Raw genomic sequence first — 26,510 nt, 5'->3', positions numbered from 1 at the left:
CCGCCCCTTCATATTCATCACCAATGGGTTATGTCCTCTTATCCGTAGGAGTAGCTAGGCAATAGAATATGTTAGTACAAAAGACTTTTAACATATCCCCACCCCCAGGGGGTGGTCCCCTCAGTACATAACCCTCCACTTCCTGTAACCAAACCAGTTTCAGTGAAATAGCAGTAGAGAGTACATGAAAAACCCCAAAAGAGGGGCGGGGGCGGCGACTGTCGGAGGACTCAGAGAAAGGAATTTTACAGGTAAGATTTTACAAAAATTCCGTTTTCTCTTACGTCCTCCGACAGTCGCCGCCCCTTCATATTCATCACCAATGGGATGTCCCAAAGCAGTGTAAACATGAGGGGTGGGAAGAACGCAGCCGCGCCCAAGGCAACGCCGTCTCCCCATCAGAGAAAGGAACCTTACCAAAGGAAGGAAACCAGTTGGGCATAAGAACAAAACACTCGCTCAACAGGAGCAAGAAAACCCAGGGAAAAAACAAAAGTCCCAAACAGTCAAAGAACCCGCAACAAGGGCTCTAGGGAACAGCCGCACTAAGAACCTTGCGGCCAAAGGAAGCATCAGCCGATGCCTGAACATCTACTCTGTAGAATTTTGTGAAAGTGTGAACGGTCGACCAAGTCGCCGCCTTACACACCTGGGCCACAGAGGCCCCATGACGACAGGCCCAAGACGTACTCAGAGACCTGGTAGAGTGCGCCTTCACAGGTACAGGGGGAACTTTCCCCTTCAAAGCGTAGGCCTGTTCAATGGTCTGTCTGATCCATTTGGCGATGGTAGAAGCCGACGCCGTCATGCCCTTCCGAGGACCTTCCGGAAGAACAAACAAGGCATCCGACTTGCGAAAAGACTCAGTCGACTTCAAGTAGACTCTAATCGCCCGGACAACATCCAAGGAGTGAAGCAGCACCTCCGTCGGATGCTTAGGCTTCGCGCAGAGCGAAGGCAGGACAATATCCTCATTGAGATGAAAGTCCGAAACCCTCTTTGGAAGAAAAGAAGGGTTAGGTCGCAAGACCACCTTGTCCAAATGCACAACCAGATACGGAGACTTGCAGGACAAGGCTGCCAGCTCCGACACTCGACGAGCCGAAGTGATAGCCACCAAAAAGGCGACCTTCTTGGATAACAAAGACAGCGAGATCTCCCTGATCCTTTCAAAAGGAGCACGCTGCAATACAGACAGGACTAGATTCAAGTCCCAAGGGGGTAGAGGGTCCTTCCTAGGAGGGATCAGATGACGTACCCCCTGCACAAAAGTGCTAACCAAAGCGTTAGATGCCACAGGACGCTGAAACAGAACGGCCAAAGCGGACACCTGACCTTTGATCGTGGCCAGCGCCAAACGCTGTTCAACACCCGTCTGAAGGAAGGACAATACCCTAGACACTGAATAAGTGGTAGGAGAGAAACCCCTGGATTCGCACCAGGCAAAATACGCCTTCCAAGTACGGTAGTAAACCTTCCCCGAGGAAGACTTCCTCGCATTGATCAAGGTGTGAATGACCTCAGGGGAAAGACCCCTGTTCTTCAGGACCTCGGTTTCAACAGCCAGGCCGTCAAAGCCAGCGACTGTAAAGCAGGATGGAAGATCGGTCCTTGCGACAGAAGATCTTCTCGAAGAGGCAGACGCCACGGGACGTCGATTGCCAGATTTACGAGGTCTGCGTACCAGGACCGGCGAGGCCAGTCCGGTGCCACAAGAATCACCGCAGTTGGTTCCGAGTGCAACCTGCGAAGGAACCTGGACAGCAATTGAAGCGGTGGAAACGCATACATCAGTCGGTACTGATGCCACGGGGCAACCAACGCGTCCGACGCGTCTGCCCGAGGATCGCGCGTCCTTGCCACGAACCGTGGAACTTTGTTGTTCAGACGAGACGCGAACAGGTCTACCTCCGGAAGACCCCACTTCGCGCACAACATCTGGAAGACATCCGGGTGAAGGGACCATTCCCCCTGGTCCAGGGTCTGGCGGCTCAGATAATCCGCCTGCCAATTTTCCACTCCCGGAATGTGAACTGCTGTTATTGCCGGGACATGCGTCTCGGCCCAAGACAGAATCGCAGCCACCTCTCGAGCCGCCTGGGCACTCCTGGTGCCCCCTTGGTGATTGATGTAAGCCACCGCCGTGGCATTGTCCGTCTGCACCCTGACCGGACAGCCGTGGAGACTGTCCGTCCAACGACGAAGACAGAGGAGTATCGCTCGCAGTTCCAGAACGTTGATCGGAAGGGAGGATTCCTCCTTCGACCACACACCCTGGGCGGACAGAACGCCCAGAACACCACCCCAGCCCGACAGGCTGGCGTCCGTGGTGATCACCGTCCACGAAAGGGGACGAAAAGACTTGCCCCCCGACACTGAGGGGGACCGAAGCCACCACAGAAGATCCCTTCTGGTCTGAGAACTCAAGGATATCTGAAGATCCAGAGAGTGCGGCCGCCCGTCCCACCTGGACAATATCTCCGCTTGGAGACCCCGAGTGTGAAACTGAGCGAAGGGAATCGCCTCGAAAGCCGAGACCATCAATCCCAGACACCGCATGCACGTCCGAATGGACGAGAACTGATTGTCCCTGAGGGACCTGACTCCCTCCTGAAGAGTCCTGAGTTTGTCGTCCGGTAGGAAGACCTTCGCCTGGACAGAGTCCAGAATCATTCCCAGGTATGGAAGGCGGACTGACGGGCACAATGTTGATTTTGGGAAATTGATCGTCCAACCAAACTCTTGCAGAGTCTGCAACGTGACGGACAGATCCTTCACCAGACCTTGGTTGGTCGCAGACCGAACCAGAATATCGTCCAGATATCCCAGGACCGATATGCCCTGGGCTCTCAACAAGGCCAGAACCGGAGCCAGCACTTTGGTGAACACCCTTGGAGCCGAGGCGAGACCGAAAGGCAAAGCCACAAATTGGTAATGATCCTCCGCTATGGCGAATCGAAGGTACCTCTGGTGACCCTCGAAAATGGGGATGTGAAGATACGCATCCTTCAAGTCGATGGAAGCCATGAACTCCCCCGGAACCAGGGCAGCCACCACCGACCGCAGGGATTCCATGCGGAATTTGCGCACCCGCACAAAGCGGTTCAGCGCCTTCAAGTCCAGAATCGGACGTACCTTGCCCTCTTTCCTGGGCACGGTGAACAGATTGGAATAGAACCCCCGAAATCTGTCCCGATGAGGCACCGGGACCACCACACCCTGAGCCCGCAGGTCCCGCACCGCTAGACGCAGGTCCCGCAAACGCTCCGGGGATAACAGAAGATTTGAGGGAAAAAATCTGCTCTTCGGCCGAGAGAGAAACTCGATCTTGTAACCAGATCGAACGACTTCCTGAACCCACCTGTCCCGAACCCGGGACAGCCACGGCCGAGAGAAAGCGAGCAAGCGTCCCCCCACCCCAGACTCGGGTGAGGGCGCCCCTTCAGGCCGCACTGTTGTGGGCCGCAGAACCGGATTGGCCGGACTTTTGCTTACCAGCCCACGGCTTCTTGTGGGAGCCTTGACCCTTTGACGGCTCGCCCCTATAGTGTGACCGAAAGGCACGAAAGGACCCCTGATGGGGTCGAAAGGAAGCATGCTTCTTACCAGGAGCCGCCTTGGGCTTGTGGGATTGGGGCAAGAGCGTGCTCTTACCACCCGTGACTCCCTTAATTAGTGCATCTAAGGATTCGCCAAAAAGGCGAGAACCATCATAAGGCAGATTGGCCAAAGTCTTACGGGAAGATTGATCCACAGACCAACACTTCAACCAAACCAGGCGGCGATTTAACACCGCCACACTGTGTACACGTGCAGCCAACGGAACCATATCCAGGTCCGCATCACACAAGTACATGACACCCTGGTGGATTTGATCCACCATATCCAAAGTCGCCTGGGGGGCAGAATCAGCCACCAGGACCCGCCTAAGCACCTGCGTCCAGCTCGCGACCGCTTGGGCCGCCATAAGAGAAGCAAATAAGGCTTTTAACATAGAACCCATAATAGAATAGGTGTGACGGGCAAGGGATTCCATCCTCTTGTCCGTGGCATCCCGGAACACCGGGGTGTCTTCAGCCGGAATCGCAGTGGATTTGTTCAAAACCGCTATCGCATGATCCACCGGCGGTGGAATACACCAGCGCTCATCAGTAGCAGGCGTAAAGGGATAGCGTAGCTTAAACCTACTAGGTACAGCAAATGGCTTGCGTATATTACGCCACTGTTCTTTCACAGCGTTTTGGAAATCATCAGTGCAGGGGTACACCTGCGACGTTTTGCGCCTTTTCTGCGTCCCATAAGCCGCCAAGGCAGCTGGAGGACATGATTCTTCCTCTAACCGTAGTGTTTGCTTGATAGAAGCAACCAATTCATCCATGAGTGCAAGCTCTTCAGACGAGCCAGGGGGAGAATTATCAACCCCCTCCACCTCAGCCTCCATTTCTGACCCGATAAGGTCCAGGGAGGAACGGGACCCCGATAAGGAGACCCCAGCCACATCAGCCCCAGCACCATCACCCTCTGAATCAGAGGAAATTGAAACTCTGGGCCTTTTTGTGGATTGAGCAGCCACCAGCATTTGCACCTGAGTCGCAAGGCTAGCCACAATCGCAGCCAAATCCCCCCCAGGGGGGGAGAGTGCAGACCCCTGGCTTCCCACTAAAGTTGTAGGAAATTTGTTTTCCTGAGAATCCATGCCCCTGTAGCAGTAAAATAAATGGGTGACCGCCCCTTTAAGAGAGCGCTGCGATCGTAGCCCACTGCACACAAACACCCCACACAAGGGACCCCCACAGGGACAATTAAACCAAGGCAGGATACAGGGAATAGAGGGAAATGAACCTGGAGATCGCTGCTGCTGCTGCTGCCTGCGGTGCTCCTGAAGGAAAGGAAGTGCTGGTATACAGGGCGCTCTATTAAAGCCTATGGAGGCTACAAGAAAATGGCCACCATGCATGTAAAACATGCGGCCGGAGCGATCGCAGCCAAAATGGCGCCGTTTGGCGCCGAAACCGCCGCTCCCACACCCCATGAGGGTGAAGTAAAAAACATCCAAATTGCCCAGCAAAAGGAAGCATGTTAAACCGCCGCAGCGGCGCTGTAATGTGCCCCAAGCACGAGAAACTCAAGCCCCACAGCACACAGCCGTTCACATACAGACTGACACAGAGTGCAGCACAACCCCCCCCTCCTGCAGCCCACAGCATGCAACATGAGGGATAGGGAGACAGTAACATTGTGAACACAGGGTAAGGTAACACAGTCCCAGACTGACACCCCCCAGACAGACAGGTCCCCACATACATACACTTACCTCTAACATGGCGTGGGGAACCCGCACAGGCGAACAAACCGCTGAACATAAGGCAGGGAGAGTCGCATCTAGGACGCATCAGAAGGTGGGTTGAGAAACCGCACAGCGTCCGGTGAGGTAGCCACCTCACCTGGCATCCCTGCACGACACAGGGATGGGTCGTTCAGAAAACTCAGGAGCGATACCTGACTGAACGCTCGATGGCGGGCTGAGAAACCACTGACCCACAACCTGCGACCAGGGGGGTCAGCCCGAGACGCAGCCCGCATGATCCTCTTCTTCCGAAGAACTAACTAACGCTGATAAAATAACAGCTAACAAGAAAGAGAGAAAAAACTCAAATAAAATCCAAAGAAAGGAAAGAGAGCTGAGACAAGGTGTCCCAGCACAGAAACATCCAGCCACTCCTGACAGCTAGACAAATGAAACTGGTTTGGTTACAGGAAGTGGAGGGTTATGTACTGAGGGGACCACCCCCTGGGGGTGGGGATATGTTAAAAGTCTTTTGTACTAACATATTCTATTGCCTAGCTACTCCTACGGATAAGAGGACATAACCCATTGGTGATGAATATGAAGGGGCGGCGACTGTCGGAGGACGTAAGAGAAAAAATATTTACAAAAATGTGAGGAGTGTACTCACATTTGTGAGCTATTGTAAGTGATTTATGAAGTAGTAATTAAGAAGAAACATTACAATTACGGTTTCTCCTTTAGTTAATTTTTCATTTTTTTGAAGATTTGCCTCCCCCCCTCTTATTTTTATATGCGCTTTAAGTCTGATTTGTAGAATAATTTTGTTTAAAAAGTGCTGTAGAGCTGGATGTCAAGGCTGTCTCAAAAGAATCCAATACACTCTGGGAAGGGGGAGTCAATTCCTTTAGCTCCAACACATCTGATATAAGCAATGCCAAATAAAGTCTTACGATCGTATCTGTGGTAAATCTGTTTCAATTCTGTGACCAGTATTGCGAAAGATCTGGATGGCTGCCTCTGCCACTTTGTCGTCATCCATGCGAAGGCACTGAAGTAATGATTCATATGTCTCTGAAGAGTGGAATGCAGTCGGGTGGGTAAAGGACAACACCTAAGCATCAGATTATCACACAGAATTAGTGCATTTCTTGCTACTTCATGTGCTAGACAAGAACACGTGATCCATTTTATAAATAAAAATCACACACATTAATCTAACGCAATAACATAGGTAAAATCTGATGAATATTTAAGGCATGGGAAAATTAGGATTCTTGCTTTACCTGTAAAATCCTGTTCTTCGAGTACATCACAGGACACACTACACTTCATAACTACTTGGTTTAGGCTACCTCCTTAGGTGGATGGAGGCTGGCCAAAAAAGGCAGATTCCCAGCCTAAGCATTAAGTGCTTTGAAAAAATATTTATACCCCTTTAACTTTTTCCACATTTTTTCATCCAAAAGTGTAAATGTATTTTATTGGGATTTTATATAATAGACCAACACAAACTGGCACATAATTGTGAAGTGGAAGGAATATGATAAATGGTTTTCAAATGTTTTTACAAATAAATATCTGAAAAGTGTGGAGTGCAATTGTATTCAGCCCCTCTGAATCAATACTTTATAGAACCACCTTTCACTGCTATTACAGCTGCAAGTCTTTTTGGGTAGGTCTCTACTGGCTTTGCACATCAAGAGTGAGATTTTTGCCCATCCTTTTTAGCAAAATAGCTCAAGCTTTGTCAGATTGGATGTTGAGCGTCTGAGAAGAGCAATTTTCAAGTCTTGCCACAGACTATCAATTGGATTTAGGTCTGGCATTTTACTGGGACAATCTAAACACAATATTTTTTGATCTAAACCATTCCATTGTAGTTCTGGCTGTATGTTTACGTTTGTTGTCTTACTGGAAGGTGAACCTCCAACCCAATCTGAAGTCTTTTGCAGACTCCAACAGGTTTTCTTCTAAGATTGCCCTGTATTTGGCTCCATCCAACTTCCCATCAACTCTGACCAGCTTCCCTGTTCCTGCTGAAGATAAGCATCCCCACAACATGATGCTGCCACCACCATGTTATACGGTGGGGATGGTGTGTTCAGGGTGATGTGCAGTGTTAGTTTCCGCCACAACAGAGTTTTGTTGTTAGGCCAAAAAGTTCAATATTAGTCTCATCTGAGCAGAGCACCTTCTTTAAAATGTTTACTGTGTCTCCCACATGGCTTCTCGCAAACTGCACATAGGACTTCTTATGGTTTTCTTTCAAACAATGGCTTTCTTCTTGCCACTCTTCCATAAAGGCCAGATTTGTGGAGTGAGTGACTAATAGTTGTCCTGTGGACAGATTCTCCCTCCTGAGCTGTGGATCTCTGCAGCTCCTACAGAGTTACCATGGGCCTCTTGGCTGCTTCTCCGATTAATGCAGTTCTTGCTCGGATGGTCCGTTTAGGTAGTCACATCTTGGTAGGTTTGTGGTTGCGCCATACCCTTTCCATTTTCAGGTAATTGATTGAACAGTACTCCGTGAGAGGTTTAAAAATTGGGATTTTTTTTTTTACCTAACCCTGCTTTAAACTTCATCACAACCTTTTCTTTTTCCTGACCTGTTGGGCGTGTTCCTTGGCCTTCATGATGCGGTTTGTTCACTAAGGTTCTTTAACAAACTTCTACAGACCAGCTGTATTTATACCGAGATTAAATTACACACTGGTGTAATCTATTTACTAATTAGTTGACTTCTGAGAGCAATTGGTTCCACTAGATTTTAGTTAGATGTATCAGAGTAAGGCCCCTTTCACACATGCGGAACCGTTCAGATCCGCCTGTGAGTTTTTTAGGCGGATCTGAACGGATGCCCATTGCATCTCTATGGGGCAGCGAATGTCAGCAGAGACATGTCCGCTGACACCCGCTGCCATCCGATCTGATCCGGTCCGTCAATTCCGGGCGGATGGAAACCCTATTTTCCATCCGTCCAGCGGATCGTATGAAAATGGACAGGCGGTCCGTTCTCATCCGATTTCCCCATAGAGGAGAGCGGAGATCTGACACCTCCATCTCCGCACACAGAGCGGAAATAGAGCTGTCATCCTCCTGCTAAGCAGGGGATCGGTGGATCGATCCCCCGCTGATAAGCACAGCTCCGTCGACGGAACGGAGCTGCGTGAAAGGGGCCTAAAGGGAGCTGAATACAAATGCATGCCACCCTTTTCAGATATTTGTAAAAAAAAAAAAAAAAAAATTGAAAACCATTGATCATTTTCCTTTAACTTCACAATTGTGTGTCGCTTTGTGTTGGTCTATCACAAATAAAATCCAATAAAAAACAATTATGTTTTTGGTTATAACATGACAAAATGTGGAACATTAGAAGGGGTATGAATACTTTTCATGGAACAATAAACCCTTACAGCTCAAAGACGCAGTTTTGTAGCAAGCAAAAAAAAAAAAAAAAAAAAAAAAAAAAAAAAAAAGGAGAGACTGCCGTGTCCCATTATGTTTTCCAAAAAAGAAAAAAGGATTTTACAGGTAAACCATCTTGCTTGAGGGGATTGTAGCCATATTATTGCACTTGAGACAATTGAGTACTGTCGGATACTTTTTTTATTTGCACTAACATTTTTCAGGACAAGCTTTCAAAATATGTTGTCTTCTTCAAAGTTCGAGCAGTAATAATTCACAAAAGTTAGCAGAATATATAAAAAAAAAAAAAAAATGAAAGACAATCTGAGGAGGGGGGCGAGGTAAGAGAACACACACACACACAAATGGCAATGGTAAAAAAAAAAAAAAAAAAAAAAAAAAAAAAAACACATAGCACAGCTCGTGAGATCACACAGAGAGAGCTATAGAATGGGCTGGAGGGGAGATGACAGTCACTTGGGGAGGGGGGTGCAAACAACTGTTGCTTAAGGAGTAAGAAAATCCATATCTAAATTTAGGCTATAATCTTGTGTGTCAAATAGAAGCATCAGGTAAACCATATATCCAAATTTTAGTTGTACATCATAGGGTACATCATAGGACACTTAATATTAATGACTAATTAGAACGGCCCAAAGCACTGAAGAGGGGTGGGCAATGGCAACAAAACCAACACGCCCAAAAACAATAGGGGAGAACCCCACTACAAAGGCCACTGAAAGACCTTTCATCAAAACCAGGGGTCCACAGAGGAGTGAACATCTACCTGGAATGGAATTAAGTCCTGGCTCACATTAATGCGATTTCAGATGCGTTTAAGAATGCATGGTGTCGCATTAAAAGTGACAAAACATAATTTGTTATGGAGGCTGTTCATACATATGCAGTACAAACGCATGCGATTCAAAAAGTGTCTTGTGAGTCTTTAGAGCGGTGCAGTGTGATTTTGACCTTCATGGACTTGAATTGTAAATCGCATGTCAAACACTTATCTGCTCAAAGATGAGGAGAATTCAGTTTTGCTACAAGCAGTGTCAGAAGAAAACCAACTCCACAGAGGGGTGGGTGCTGTGTCCGTCAATGAACATCAGAGAAATAGATTTTACGGTTAAAAAAATCCCATTTTCTCTTTGTCATTGACAGACACAGCTCCTGATTCTTAACCATTGGGACTTACCAAAGCAGTGTTTAACCTGAGGGGTGGGAAAAAAGAAAAAAAAAATTCCCAAGGCTAACCAAAGCCAACCAGGTTACAAAGCTCAACCATAAACAACTGGAGCTCACGTGAAAAACAATACACCCTTAGGCTCCATGTACACGGGACGCTGGAAATGGCCGTTTAGGAGCAGTTGGGCGTTTTTTTCAGAAGCCCCTGAACCCATCTACATTTTATCTTATCTGTCCATGTACACCAGGTCGTTTACAGTCATTTGCAGGCAGTTGCGTTCAGGGACTGTTTTTAGAACGCAATTATTTGCGTTCGAACGTGTGTTTCCCGGCGTTTCAAACGCACAAACGCGTCCGAACGCGATGACCCGCGTTTAGTGTTCGCGTTTTTCCATTTTAAAGGGGAATAATTTTTTTGACCTCTAGGAACGCTTCTAAACGCAAACGCCCGCAAACGCTGCTAAACGCCCGCTAAACGCGGGTACAAACGCGACTGAACGGACGTTTCAAACGTCCTAAAAATTCCAGCATTCAAAGGGACTTTTAACAACGTCCCATGTACATGGAGCCTTAAAGAGGACCAGGTCCTTTAAACAGCAGCCAGCAAAACATTGCGGACAAAAGAAGCATCCGCAGATGTCAACACAACCACTTTACAAAAAACGTAAAAGTGTTCACCGACGACCAGGTGGCCGCCTTGCAAACCTGCATCATTGACGCTTGAAGACGGAAAGCCCAGAAGACTCTAAGCGCCCCTAGTAGAGCGTGCCTAAACAGGGAAAGGAGGAACCCGATCCCTGATGCAATAGGCCTGAACCAGCGTCTGAACCATCTGAAAATAGTCGCAGAAGAAGCAAACAACCCTTTGGGAGGTCCATCCGTGAGCGCAAATATAGAGTCTGACTTCCTAAAAGACTTCGTAGCTGCCAGATACACCCTAATTGCCCGGACCACATCCAAGACATGCAAGGCAATTTCCTTCAGAGGTTTAGGCCTGGGACATAGAGAAGGCCATACAATGTCTTCATTCAAATGACAGTCAGAGACCACCTTAGGAAGGAATGACGGACAGAGGCAAAGCACCACCTTATCCTTGTGAAGCACCATAAGGTGAACAACAGGATAACACCGTCCGTTCCGACACTGCATGCAAAGGTGATAGCCATCAAAACAGGCCACCCTTCTGGCGCAGCGTAAGCAGGCAAACCTCCCGAATATTTTCAAAGAGAAGCTTCAGTAGAGCTGAAAGCACCACATTAAGATTTCGACCAAATTTTGGACACCCTGAAGAAAAGTATGCACCAGGGAGTGTGGCCAAAGGTCGCTGGAAAAAGACCGCCAAAACCCAATACTTGGCCCTTGATAGTACTCAAGGCTAATTTTTGTTCAACCCCCCATTAAAGGAAGGTTAACCACTTAAGCCCCAGAAGATTTTACCCCCTTGCTAACCAGGGCTTATTTTGCGATTCGGCACTGCGTGACTTTAACGGACAATTGCGCGGTCATGCGATGCTGTACCTAAACTAATTTGACGTCCTTTTTTTCCCCCAAACAGAGCTTTCTTTTGGTGGTATTTGATCACCTGTGCGATTTTTTGATCATGCGCTATAAACAAAAAAAAAAAAAAAAAAAAAAAAAAAAAAAAAAAAAAAAGCGTAAATTTTGCAAAAACAACAATATTTTTCACATTTTTGTATATGAAATTCCCCCGAAAAAAATGTAAAAATCAAAATTTAACATTTTAGGCCAATTTGTTTTATGCTACATATGTTTGGTAAGAAAGAAAAAAAAAAAAAAAAATAATAATATCGCAAAAAGCGTATTTTGATTGGTTTGCGCAAAAGTTATTGCGTTTACTAAGGGAAAGATATTTGTCTTTTTATTTTACGCGTAATGGCGGCGATCTGCGATTTTTTTGCGGTACTGCGACATTGCGGCGGACAGATCGGACCCTTGACTGACATTGACACTTTTGGGGTTACCAGTGACATTACTACAGTAATCAGTGCTATACATATGCACTGTTACTGTAAAATGACACTGACAGTGAAGGGGTTAACTTTGAGAGGGAGGGGTTAAGTGTGTCCCTAGGGGCTTGATTCTAACTGATTGGCTGTGGCTTGAGGTGTAGGAACAGTGATCAACGGTCCTACATAGTAGAACCGTATGATCATTATTCTTACACAGGGGAGAATGACAGGCGGCTTGTTTACATTAAGCGCCTGCCTTTCTCCTGCTCCAACGGACGATCGCGAGTGACCGGCGGACATCGGGTCCGCCAGGTACACGCGCGGGGGGGGGGGGTCCGTGACCGCGCGGGGGTGTCCGTGACCGCGCGGGGGCGCGCGCTCGCTCCCTAGACCCTCACAGGCTAGAGACGTAGCCCTACGTCGCTTTGCCTGTGAGGGGAAGACCGCCGCCATAAATAGTCATACAGCCAAGCCATTAAAGCCAGCAATTGTAAAACAGGATGGAAGATTGATCCTTGGGACAGCAGATTCTCCATGAGAGGAATTCCCCAAGGAGCATTGGCGACCGTGAATCCTTGTCCCATTTTACCAGAATCTCTTTAGCAGAGATCTTGTGTGGAACTGTGCAAACATAGCGCCTCGATGGTGGACACCATCAGGCCCAGCAAACGCATGCAAGCCCGAAGGGATGACTTTCTGCTGAACAACAGAAGCTGAATTGCCTCCTGCAATGTCTGGAGTTTTTCCCAAGGAGGACACACTCTGGCTGAGGCAAAGTCCAGAGTCAGACCCAGATAGGCCATTTTTTGTGAACAAAACCAAAGCAGAGTCCTGAACGTAAAGGATCCCACTGAACTCCCTAGAGTTCACAGTGCAATCTCCAATAGTCCATCAGAGCAGTCCGAGACTCCGTTCGCAGAAGATCGTTAATGTGCCCCCCGTACCGTGATCCCCCGCTGACTCAAACAATGCCAGCACCATGGTCCACACTCCTGAGAAGACCCGAGGGTGAGGAGGGGAGACCAAAGGTCCGCGCCACTAACCGATAATGCTTCTCGTCCTCCTGATGTAGGGATGCCACTACCATGCGGAACTTCTGTACTCGCACAAAGCAGCTTAGCGCCTCGAGGTCCAGAATTGGACGTACCTTGCCTTCATTCCCAGGGACTGTAAAGAGGTTTGAGTAAAAAATCCTTGAAAATGTTCTGAAGTCAGAAACAGAACATTCACCCCTTGAAATAAGTCTTACATTGCCCCAGAGGCTCTCCATAAATAATCTGGGGACAAGTGCAAGTTGGAAGGGAAAAAAAACGTTCCAGAGGACAAGACTGAACTCTATCTCGTAGCCTGACCAAATAACTTTGTGGACCCACTTGTTCTGTACCAGGGAAACAAGCGAAGACATCCCCCCACCCCAGGGGGTGAGGCCGCCCCTTCATGCAGAGGCAGCTTTGTCTGCAGGTCTGGAAGAACCCGCTCGTGGCTTGCCAGACAAGGTCCTCTTGGAACCTTTGGTGGAGGCCCTGACTTTTGATCCCTTGTCTTGAGATCCTGAGAGACAAAGAGGCCTCTTAGGAGCCAGGGAGAATGACCAACATCTACGACGGGGCTCCTTGCCCTTGGTAGCCTGCAGAAGAACACTTCCCCCTGCGAGACCCTTAACAATGTCATCCAAGGAAGCTCCAAACAGGCGATCCCCTACAAGAGGAAGATCAGATAAGGCCTTCTTAGAAGTCTAGTCTGCAGACCAGCATTTCAGCCAGACAATACGCCGAAGGACCACTGCTAATACAGACAGCCTAGAAATCAAAGGAGCCACATTTAAAGAGGCATCACAGACAAACTTTAGCCCCTGGTCCAACCCGTCCACCAGCTCCACAAAGACAGGAGAAAGCTCTTCTCCCTCCAGGTCTGGCGTAAAAGCTTAGCACACTCGGTCAGAGTTTGGGACACCAAGGCAATAGTAATTACCGGCCTAGTTGCTGAACCAGCCACAGCGCACATATGGCCGGCCAGAGCATCCGCCCTCTTATTAGCTGGACCTGTAAAAGGTCGGAGGCTCCTGAGTCGGGATGAATGCAACTTAATTTGAACTCGAAACCAGCGAGTCCACTACAGGTGGGACCATCCACCTGTTACGCAGTAAATCCTCATAAGGATACCGCAAGCAAAAAAACACCTAGCAACCACTGCATTTTGGACAACCCCACTGTTTTGTGAAAATGTTGTCAAGGTAAGGAGAAAGAGGAACACCCTTTCCTCTTTGGAGGGCCTGTGTGTGCCAAAGGGAACTGGTGCCTCCAACGCGGCAACAGCCACAACCTCCATTTTTAAAGTTTCACACAGACACAAAAAGTGCATCCACCAGCGCCTATTCAAGCATGGCTAGAGGAGCATAGGAGAGGCAGACCCAGTAGTGTCACTATATACTGAGCTCCCCCCAAAAACAGAACAATCAGGGGAGGCCGCAGACTGCGATCCCACAAAGGGGCTGCCGGCCAAGGATCCACAAATGGACCACCTATTGGACCATGCAAAAAAAAAAAGAAGGGGGGGGGTCGCCCTCAGAGAACATAATACGACATAGTCCCCCTTAAAAGTGGGCCACTCGCCACGACACGGAGGCGTAGGCAGGGTACTCTCGCTAAAACAAGGCAGATGCCACACACAATAATGGCGGCAAGACTCATTAAAAATGAACCACTCCCACAGCGCCACATGGTCCAAGGGAGGTGCTAAGCTGACCATATGGCCCAGCAGGCTGCAGCTTAAGCCTGGATCCTCAGCCCAGCAGATGCCCAAAGGAAGAGTGGGGGCTTCAGCTACACGCACTGGGCCACCCCCCAATGGCAGCGCCTGAACTAAGGCGCATGAACTAGTAGGTCTCAGATCGCGGTCTAGTAGGCAACAAGCCTACATATTTTAGGGTGCCGGGCCGCCAGCAGAGCCGACCACCCAGGGGCAGTGGAGGGGAAGAGGGATGCCCAAACAGGAGGCAGTGGCTTCAGCCATCCCCCACAGGGGCTGCCTCACAGATTCCGACAAGTAGGCCGCAAAGCCACGGGTGGGAACATTTTAGAGGGGCTGGGGGGGGCAACCCGGGGGGTCCGACCATCCCAGGAAGGGGCCCAAATCCACCCCAAAACACTACAGGGGTAGTGGGGGGGGACAGCTACTTACCACACCAGGAACAGGGTGGGCACCACTCCGGACAGGACACCACTCCATCATAATGTGGGTGCTGTCGGCCAGGAGGAAACGCTGCAACTCAGACCGAAGCAGGTTCTTATGCTTCCTCGCAGCCTATCGCTGAGTGGGTGTATACCCCCTGGGACTGTTCATAGGCGTAGTCAAGCTTTTTCCTGCCCCATGTCCTACTCCTGTAGGGGGCAGTATAAGCTAATGGTTAAGAAGAATAAGGAGCTGTGTCCATTAATGAACAAAAGACGAAAAAATGGGGAAAAAAAAGGTAAAAAGTGGGAGGTCTAAACATCACCTTACCCTGGTGAAGAACCAGGAAAAGTTCCTTGCAGGAAAGCCCAGCCAACTCTCACACCCTTCCAACGGTAATGCAACCAAAATGACGATGTCATGTGTAAGAAGCAACAAGGTATTCTCTTGGAAAGGTTCAAAAGAAGATCAAACTAAGGTACCATGGGAACAAAGATGGATGTACAACCAGAACAATCTGAGGCACCCTATACAAAGGCTTGAATGAGACTGTCTTTAAAACAGAACAGCCAAGGCAAAGGGGGAAGATCTGCCCAGTGCTGGTACTTCAGTCTGAGAATCTACACACCAGCCTGGAGAAAGGACAAAATGCACCCAACAATATACTATCATAGATGAAACTTAGGAGAAATAAGCCTTCCATCTATGAAGGTACACCTTTCCTGGAGTATGATTTTCTTGCTTTGAGAAAAGCAGGGATTACAGAGTCAAACACCACTATCCCTCAGGACTTGGGCTTCAAAAGTCATGCCAGCAAAGCTAACTACCCTAAAGCAGGATGGAACATCAGACTTTGTGACAGGAAATCTGGCATAGCTAAAAGAGATCACAGCTAGTCTGTCAAGAGATTTATGGTGTCTACATACCACGTTCCTTTTCCAGCTAAGCATGTGCAATCAAAATCACTGGTAACAACCCCAAGTAGTTATCAGGGAATCCAATAAAAATGCCTGAAGATCCCTGGTCCTGGACACAGATCTGTCCAGTATGTTGTTTAATCTACACACCAAGAGCGCCCCATCTGAGTTGCCCAAACACTTGTTCCCTGAACCTAGTTTCTACAGAACACCCCCCCAAGCTTGAGGTGACAAGGCCTTCCAAGAAGGATCTCTTGATATCCACTATTTAAGAATCGGGCTGGTCTTGGAAGCCAGATGCATTGGCAGATCCAAAGACTCCTGACATTTGTCACACACTGACAGGATAATGAATTAAAAAGCTCTGGTGTGAAACTTGGCATAGGGAACTGAATGGCTACCATGGTCTCCACCACCCTCATGCAGCCAAAATCCAGAGACTTTCCAACAACCTTGAACTTCACCCCAGGTAAAAAAAAAAAAAAAAAAAAAAAAAAAAAGGATTTTTGTCTTACTATAAAATCCTTTTCTCTGAGTTGTGCCGACGGACACAGCTCCATGGCTTCTAGACCTTTGGGCTTATGCTGCTCTCTACAGGAGTAGGACTAGGCGGAAACAATTTTGGCAATGCTCCTGAGGCAGTCTCAGGGGGTATACCATCACTTCCTGCTATAGGACTTCAGTTTCTAACAAGCAGTGTCAGAAGAATACATAACTCAACCCAACAGAGGGGCGGGTGCTGTGTCCATCAGTGAACCTCAAAGAAAAGGATTTTAGGGTAAGACAAAAATCCAGTTGTTTTCTCTTTTGTTCACTTATGGACACAGCCCCATATCTTCGAGACACTTGGGATGTCCCAAAGCAGTATCAACATGAGAGGTGGGAAAATCACAGCAATACATATAATCCCCAACAAAGCGATTCATAGCCAACCAGGTAAAACAGGAGTTCAACCAGGAACAACTGGAGCTCACCACCAGGAAAAGAATACACCCTCAAGAGGCAGGAGCCTCTGCAACCGCAGCCTGCAAAACTTTGCGGCCAAAAGCAGCATCCGAAGATGCACGTACATCCACCTTATAAAACTTTGTGAATGTGTATACAGACGATCACGTAGCAGCCTTGCACACCTGAACCACTGATTCCTGATGACAAAAGGCCCAGGAGGCACTGAGCGCCCTCGTAGAATGTGCCTTGACAGGGAAAAGAGAAACCTGACCCTTAATAGAAAAGGCCTGCACCACCGTTTACCTGAGCCATCTGGAAATGGTTGCAGCAGATGCGGCCTGCCCCTTATGAGGTCCATCTGTAAGAACAAACAAAAATCGGATTTCCGAACAGACTCAGTCACTGCCAGCTACACCTGAATTGCCCTGAATACATCCAAGGAATGTAGAGCAATTTCCTTAGGATATTTTGGCTAAGGACATAAGGACGGCAACACAATATCTTCATTTAAATGAAACGCTGAGACAACCTTAGGAACGCACGCTTGACAGGGTAGTAACACCACTTTGTCCCTGTGAACCACCAGGTAAGGTGACCAACAGGACAACGCAGCCAACTCAGACACCCTACGCGCAGAATAGTAATCAAAAAGGCCACCTCCTGCGAAAGAGCAAAGGAAGTTCACAAATGATTTCAAAAGGAGGCTTTTGAAGTACAGACTGTACCAAATTGAGATCCCACGGAGGTACCAAGTATTGCACCGGAGGAGCCAGATGGCGAACTCCCTGCACAAAAGTGAGAACCAAGGACTTTGCCGCCAACGGTCTTTGGAAAAATATGGCCAAAGCAGAAATCTGGCCCTTGATGGTGCCCAGAGCCAAACGTTGATCTACACCCAGTTGTAGAAACTCCAACAGGAGAGAGACAGAAAAGAAACAGGTAGTGAACCCCCGAGACTCACACCAAGTAATGTACGCTAGGGCTGAACGATAGTCGATGTGATATCGACTATCGTTCTGCGGGCGTGGGCGATATTCATATCGCCGAAGACAATATTTAGCATTAGCATTAGGCAGGGAGAAGTCGGGACTCGGGGGGGAGGACTCACAGTGCTGGTAGCCGATCGGAACTCCGCCCCTCCAGCCCGATGCAATCCAGCCCTCCCAGCTCTGCCTCTAGTCTCCAGCCGACCATTACTCTGCTCTGCTCCGCCCATTGTCTCTACATTGAATCCATTTACAAAACATTACAGCCTGATCCCCGTCCCCGTGCGCCCCCCCGATGCAGCCAGGAGAGACAATGGGCGGAGCAGGGCGGAGTATTGGTCGGCTGGAGACTAGAGGCAGAGCTGGGAGGGCTGGATTGCATCTGGCTGGAGGGGCGGAGTTCCAATGACAGCCGAAAGCATGGGGAAACCGATAGACACAACACGGCGGAACAATAACACAAGCCGCACATTGTTGTGCACGTGCGGACAGCCCGGATCACGGAAGACACCGGACTGGGGGGCCCCCGACCCTACCGCGCACGTTACCCAGGTGAGCACTGTTTACATGGCAAAGGGGAGGAGCCTAACATAACATGCAGATACTCAGTGGGCGTCATACCTTGTGCCTGCTTCGGGCCCACAGCTCCTCCGTCTCCGCAGGATAGGATCACAGGAGGTCACCGGCGGCTACTCCTACCACCACTCTGAGTTCAGAGCAGTCCATGTCTTCTGCATTCCACCCAGTTCAATATCGCGTTCTATATCGCTGAAAACCAAATATCGCAATGTACTTTTTTTCTCAATATCGTGCAGCCCTAATGTACGCCTTCCGAACTCTATGATACACTTTCCTGGAAGTAGATTTCCTAGCTATTAACAGAGTAGGGATCACCGACTGACAGACCTCTGTCCTTCAGCACCTGGCTTTCAATAGCCAAGCCGTTAAAGCCAGTGACTGTAAAGCAGGATGGAAGATTGTAAGAAAAATATATTTGGGTAATTGGCGCTGCCTGTAATAAATATTGTGGTGTGTGAATGAATAAGGGTAACGTGATGTGTATATAAATACAATAAATTATCAGTGCAACAAATAAGTATACGGATTAAAAATATAAGACCAACATATAAAAATGCAGTGATAAATAAATATCCCCGTGATAAAGTGCAATCAAGGTGGCAAAGTATATAAACAATAAATAATCGGGCACTGAATAAATACAATAATATAAACTGGTTAAGCGACAGTGGCAAAAAGTGCTGAGGATATACACTAAAAGTGTAATGAGTGATCTGAGTGTTGAAAAAAGGAAAAAGAAAAAATTAACAGCAATGGTTCAATGGGGTGCAAAAATAGTGATTAATAAATATAATATAGTGTCTGGCTGGGAGAAAAAGTCCTAATAGCCAGAAATGCAATAGTGATATATAAAATGAATTAGTCCATAACCAGATAGCTATATAGGCGACTTCGTGAATAGATCTTATGGTGACCCCGTGGTGGGCAACTGGCGAGGTGCTGGGTGACCCCTCAGGTAAATATCCTACTAACCAGATATACCCACCCCACACAGGGGTATAGAGCGGGTATTGAGGAGCAGATGAAACTCCCTCTGTTGGCTCCTATCTCTCTTCTGTGATGGGGGGATGTTGGGGGTCGTCCCTGGGGGTCCGAGGTGTCCCAGAAGAAATGCAGGATCCTATGGTCCTCTCCTATGAGGGCGGTAGTGTGTGCAGTGGTCCGTGGATGGACTAATATTACAATGGGTACAAGCGAGATATTAGCGTCCTGGAACGCAATGCATTCCACCAGAATGCCGGAACCGGAAGTGACGGCGCTGTACGCGTTTTGTCATCAGACGTCTTCAGAAGATATAATAGTCTTCGGACTGTAGTTTAGGGTAGGTTGCAGCCTATTTATATCGTCATACCCCTTAGATATCTTTAGCGCAGAGTTTACTTCTTTCCAGGATGGAAGATTGGTCCCTAAGAAGATGTTCCCTGAGAGGAAGTTTCCAAGGAACTTCTGCTACCAGCCCTACCGGGCCTGCTTACCAACACCGGCGAGGCCAGTCTGCTGCCACCAGAATGACTGGAATCCCCTCTACCTCGATTCTGCATAGCAGTTTCGACAGAAGTTGTATTGGAGGAGAGCGTAAATCCAAGGGGCCACCAGGGCGTCAGCCAGAGGATCCCAAGACCTTGACATGAAACTCTGCACCTTCCTGTTGAGACAGAAGGCCAACAGGTCCAAATCGGGAGTCCCCCCCACCGGAGACAGTTGCAACACCTCCGGAATAAAGGGACCATTCTCCCTGATCCAACGTCTGCCAACTGAGATAGTCAGTTTGCAGATTCTCCACCCCCTAAATGTGCACAGCAGAGAGGGCCGGAACATATGGTTCTGCCCACGTCAGAACGCCAGCTACTTCTGGGCCGCCAAGGGACTCCTTGTGCCGCCTTGATTGACATTTGCCACCGCCGTAGCATTGTTCAATTGTATCCTCATCGGGCATCCCTGCAGGCGATCCGTCCACTGAGAAAGTCTGATCACCCGAATCTCCAGGATGTTGATCGGCAGCCTGGACCAAGTATAGTCCCAAGACACTTCCCAACCCAGACAGACTGGCATCCGTGGAAATCACTGTCCAACACAGGGGAAGAAAGGACTCTCAGGCGAAGCGCTGGGAAGCGGAGCCACCATATCAGAGAACCCTTCGTACCCCGACTCGACAGGATCAGATCGTCCAGTGACTGCGGATCCTTGCTCCATTTGGCAAGAATCTCTTTTGCAGAGGTCTGGTATGGAACTGAGAAAACTGAACCGCCTAGAAAGTGGAGACCATCAGACCCAGGACTTGCATGCAAGTCCTGAGTGACGATCGACAGTTGGACAACATGAGCCAAATTGCACCCTGCAACTTCAGAAGTTTGGCCCGAGGAAGAAACACCCAGGGCGACGCTGAGTCCAGCTTGGTGGACGGAGTCAAAGCCGATTTTTGAAATTCAGTTTCCATCTGAACTCCTGAAAATTTGGCACAGTAATGTCAAAAGTCGGCTTCTAGAGCCGAAGACGACTCTGCATGAAGATGCAGATCGTCCAGGTAACCCAGTACCGAGATCCCCTTATGCTGTAGGAAGGCCAGCACTCGGGGCAAAACCTTTGCTAACATCCGAGGAGCTGAGGAGAGACCAAAAGGTAACGCCACAAATTGATACTGCTCCTTGCCAACGGCAAAACGAAGAAAACGCTGATGCCTGACATTGATTGGAATGTGAAGGTAAGCGTCCTTGAGATCGATAGAAGCCATAAGATCCCCTTGATGAAGGAAAGCTACTACCATGAGGGATGGACTGCATACGAAATTTCAGAACCCGCACAAAGTGGTTCAGAGCCTTGAGGTCCAAGATCGGGCGAACCTTGCCTTTCTTTCTGGGAACTGTAAACCTATTAGGATAAAAACCTTGAAAACGTTACGACTCTGGAACTGGCATAATGACTCCTTGTGCTAACAGGTTCTGCACTGCCCCATAGAGGCCCTTTAGCCGATTGTGAGACAGGCGCAAGCTGGAAGGAAAGAACCTTGCCAGAGGCAAGGACCGAAACTTGATCTTGTAACCAAACCAACTCGTGGACCCATTTGTCCTGAATGGACAAGGTCCACGGGTCCGGAAAAAGGCGAAGACGTCCCCTCATCCCAGACGCGAGTGAGGGTGCCCCTTCTGGCTGGGGAAGGCTTGTCTGCGGGATCAGTAGTGTCTGCTTTCGACTTACCATTCCAGGGTCTCTTGAAGCCTCTCGAACTTACGGGTGGATCTCATACCCTTTTCCTGCAATCCAGACGACAAAAAGGGCTGCTGTGTGCTTACAAGGTTCCTTTCCCCTAGCAACCCGCGGAAGTAATGTACCCTTACCCCCGTAAGGCCCTTAATGAGCTCTTCCATAGAGGCACCGAACAGTCACCTACAAAAGGTAGATCAGATCAGTCAGCACCATTTTAGATGCCTGGTCGGTCGACCAGTACTTCAACCAAATCATACAGCGAAAAATGATCACCGTCCCAGATACCCTGCCAAGGGGGCTGCATCCAAAGAAGCATCACAAATGTACTGACTGATCCGCCAACTCAGGAGGGTGTTGACCCCCTTCTACATCTTGGCGTAAAATTTTTGACCATTCTGTTAAAAGTTTGGGATACAAAGGTGATCGCAAACACCGGCCTCAGCATTGAACCTGCCACGGTGAAAAAGGTTAACGGACCAGAGCCTCAGCTCTCTTGTCCGCAGGATCCTTAAAGGATGAAGAATCCTCCACTGGCAAAAGTTATTTAGCCTGGAAACCTGAGAGTCCACCGACAGTGGAACGGTTAGTTTCTTCAGGAGAGACTCCTCAAAAGGGATATCTCCTAGCCAAGCGCTTCGGTATTCCAACCATGCATTTCAGAGAACCCCACTGACTAGTGACAATCTTGTCAAAATAGGCAGGAAAAGAGAACACCTTTGTCACCTTGAAAGATTTGTGGGTGCCGACTCGGCATTAGCTGAGTCCTCCAACTTTAAGGTTTCCGGCACTGACACAATCAAAGCCTCCGCCAGCGCTTTTTCGGAGGATGATTCGGCCTCGCTGTTAGAGCACGCAGGGTGGGTGGACGCAGACTAAGTGGGCTAACTCTCGTCCGCGGCGGCCAAATTCTCCTTAGACTCTGAGGCAGAGGATACAGGTGAAGGCGGGGAGGTGCTTTTTTGTGAGCCGGATTGCAGGGCCATATCAACCTTTAACATAAGTGACTGCAGGGCCGCCGTCATGGCCCCTAGGGCCGACAGGCCCAAAGGGTCCCGCGGCTTCAAGGAGTGCGTCAGGTGGTGATACATGCTCTAGAAGCTCCATGGTTAATCAGGGCCACACTGCACAAAGAGAAAAAGTTTTTTTTTTTTTTAATAGAACCACACACACACACACACACACACCGCTTGGAGCACCACAAGAATCAGCGCACCCGCGGCACTGTATATAGCAGAGGAAGCATTGTATAACCCACTAGAACTCACCACCCCAAAGCTGAAGAGCGCCAAACCATCTCACACTGCAATCAAAGATGAAGAGCCGACACTGACACTAGAGGCCCCTGCAGCACATCATCCTACAGAACTACAAGAAAATGGCCGTTGCTATTTACAATGGGAAACCCAAAATATGTCCGCTGGACTACACAAACATGGCCGCCGAAGCCAGTGAACACCATCCACGGCCCAGCACCAGTGAAGCCCCCTCCCCCCACCCCAAAAAACACCCATGCCCACCCAAAAGGAGAAAAGGGGGGGGGGGACAGGGGGCAGGTGAGGGCGACCAATGCAGAGAAACCCTGCTAGGTAAAGGGGGGAAAATGTGAGGGGGAGAAATGCCAGAAAGGGCCCGCAACCACCCCAGCAATTCCCAAAGAAAGGAGGACACTAGTCACCACATCTTGGCATCAGACGGGCACCACTCCCACCAGTCTACCGCACCATCTTGAAATGGGGGTGCTGCGGCCCAAGGTACGCTGCGACTCTGATCATGAATGCGGTCGTGGCCAGGGCTTTGCGACCTCACGATGGGTTTCACTCGCCGGCCAGCCCCCTTCCAGTGGGGCTATGTCGCGGCCAACCTAGAGCCGTGCTAATAGTTGGGTCGCACTCGCAGGCTAGACTGGAAGACCATACGGATCTAAGATATCCAGTGTGTCGCCCAGTCCAGCTGTTGATTATTATTTTTGTTCCTGTGTGAACTACAAAGAAAATGGAAAAGAATAACATTTAAAAAAGAAAAATGCCAGGATCACAGATCCAGCAGAGAGCCAAGTCCTTACTCCTGACTAGGCAGAAAAAAACTGAAGTCCGATAAGAAGGGATGATATACCACCCACGCCCCCCCGGGACTGCCTCAGGGGCGTAAGCAAAATTGTTTCTGCCTAGTCCTACTCCTGAAGAGAGAGCAGCATAGGCCCAAGGGTCTAAAAGACATAAAGCTGTGTCCGTCAGTGAACGAAAGAAAAAAAAAAAAAAACTGGATTTTGACTTTATGTAAAATCCTTTTCTCTGAAGTTCACTGACAGACGCAGCTTCATTTCTTCTTGATCATTGGGTTATGCTGTCCACTACAGGAGTAGGACAATAGACAGGAAAAAGCTTTATCACACCTATGGGGCAGTCTCTGCAGGCATAAACCCAAACACTTTGCTACAACCCTCATTTTAGTTGCAAGCAGTGTTTAGAAGACGACAGCAACCCCATTACACTCATAATTAGAGGGGCGGGTGCTGAGTCTGTCAATGAACTTCAGAGAAATGATTTTAGGGTAAGTCAAAAATCAATTTTTCTCCATCGTTCATTGACAAGACGCAGCTTCATATCTTCTTGACCATTGGGACATCCTAAAGCAGCATTTGCATGAGGTGTGGTAAAAATAACGCAAAGAACAACATATTTCCCTAAAGGCCTAACTTAGCCAACCAGGTAACAAGGAGCTCAACCAGGAACAACTGGAGCACACCTAAAAAAAAAAAAAAAAAAAAAAAAACACTTACCCCCTCATAGAGAAAAAAAAAGTTATTTCAGACAGCAGCCTGCAAAACCTCGAGGCCAAATAAGGCATCGGAAGATGCCAACACATCTACCTTGTAGAATTTTGTAAACGTGTGCACCGACGACCATGTTGCCGCCTTGCAAACTTGCATCACTGACACCTGATTGCGAAAAGCCCAAGAGGCACTCAACAACCTAGTAGAATACTCTAAAATAGGTGCAACAAATACAGATTGTATATATCAATTTGTGACACTAGCAGCGCTAAACCATGAATGTCATAAATACTTGAAGATATGGCTGGAAGAAAATTTATACAATCAATCTAAAACCTCTAAAGTCCACCAGTGGTTAAAAGCCTTGCTGATGTGCAGGTAAGCATTCAGCCAAAGTGTAGTCCCATGTACCAGTGTGAACATAACATGGAAAAGAGTGCGGCTAATAATAGTAATGTCCGTGTGCCACCACCAGCCGTGATCACCCGTCGGATGGAAAACTCACCGGATCAGGGAAAGAAACAGGCATGTAATTATTACTGCTGGCTCCTCCACTTCAGACCTTTAGGGCGTGAGTGCGCGGTCGCCTAGCAACGGAGGACGCCACGCCGCACTGTCGGATCCGGTCCGCTTGGCGCCAAAGCGGACGGTTTTGAAAGCGACAGAGGTGGATGGACGCTTACATACATTTGCTTATGCCAGACTAATTCTCGTGTTTGTGAGTACATATGTGTGGGGTACGGGGGTGATTTTCAATAAACATTCTTTACGGAATTACGCTATGTATCCCCTCATTATGTTTACATTCACATGGTGACACGAGTGACTAAGTTAAGGTTCGCAGTAACAGCCAGGTGGAGGCGGCTATTGGTCTGAAGTGGAAGAGCCAGCAGTAATAATTACATGCCTGTTTCTTTCCCTGATCCGGTGAGTTTTCCATCTGACGGGTGATCACGGCTGGTGGTGGCACACGGACATTACTATTATTAGCCGCACTCTTTTCCATGTTATGTTCACACTGGTACATGGGACTACACTTTGGCTGAATGCTTACCTGCACATCAGCAAGGCTTTTAACCACTGGTGGACTTTAGATGTTTTAGATTGATTGTATAAATTTTCTTCCAGCCATATCTTCAAGTATTTATGACATTCATGGTTTAGCGCTGCTAGTGTCACAAATTGATATATACAATCTGTATTTGTTGCACATATTTTAGATTTTTCTTTCAATATAGCAGCAGCTTTTACCTTTAAGGTATTTTATTGCAAACAGTTGTTTTATTATTGCATTTAGCGCTGGGTGAGTAAGAGATTTTACACTTGGCAGTGTTCTGAACTCTTGCTCCTTGATTTGTTAACCTAGTAGAATACGCCTTCACCGGAAAAGGAGGAACCTGACCCTTTAGTGAATAAGCCTGAACCACCGCCTGCCTGATCTATCTGGATATGGTCGCAGCAGACGAAGCCAATCCCTTACAAGGTCCTTTGGTAAGGACAAAAACAGCGTCTGATTTTCTGAAAGACTCAGTAGCCGCCAGGTAAACCCTAATTTCCTGAACATCCAAAGAATGCAAAGCCATTTCCTTGGGATGCTTGGGATTAGGACAAAGTGAAGGCAGCACAATGTCTTACAGTCAAATAAAAATAAGAAACCACCTTAGGAAGAAAAGACTGATTAGGTCAAAGTACCACCTTATCTCTGTTGACCACCAAATAAGGGAGCGACAGGACAACGCCAGCAATTCAGACACTCTGCGGGCAGAAGTGATAGCCACCAAAAAGGCAACCTTCTGAGATAATGTAAGCAAATGTTAATGTTCTCAAAAGGTGTTTTTTGAAGAACAGATAATGCCAAATTCAGGTCCCACGGAGGCAGTGGGGATCGCCTCGAAGGAGTCATATGATGCACCCCCTGAATAAAATTGTGAATCAGGGCATGAGTAGCTAAAGGGCATTGGGAAAAAAAAAAAAAACAGCCAAAGTCGACACATGGCTGTTTGATAGTGCTCAAAGCCATACGTTGTTCAACCCCATTTTGAAGAAAGGTCAAAACCCTAGCTACCGAAAACAAGTGAG

At 48.3% G+C, this 26,510-nt stretch overlaps 1 protein-coding gene across 3 annotated transcripts in view; it reads right to left on the bottom strand.

The window, feature by feature from the left end:
- PDS5A (PDS5 cohesin associated factor A) overlaps positions 1-26,510 on the bottom strand; it is a 337,552-nt gene that overhangs the window by 132,282 nt on the left and 178,760 nt on the right. For all 3 annotated transcript variants that reach the window (XM_082258623.1, XM_082258625.1, XM_082258624.1), the window contains one exon: positions 6,241-6,401. In XM_082258623.1, the coding sequence (XP_082114749.1) occupies positions 6,241-6,401 (161 nt within the window). The remainder of the gene's footprint in view (positions 1-6,240; positions 6,402-26,510) is intronic.

This window comes from Pelophylax lessonae, assembly GCF_965119305.1.
Source record: "Pelophylax lessonae genome assembly, chromosome: 1".
NCBI classification, from domain to species: domain Eukaryota; kingdom Metazoa; phylum Chordata; class Amphibia; order Anura; family Ranidae; genus Pelophylax; species Pelophylax lessonae.
The sequence above is the reverse complement of the archived record's forward strand: the minus strand, read 5'-3'. Positions and strand labels throughout refer to the sequence as shown.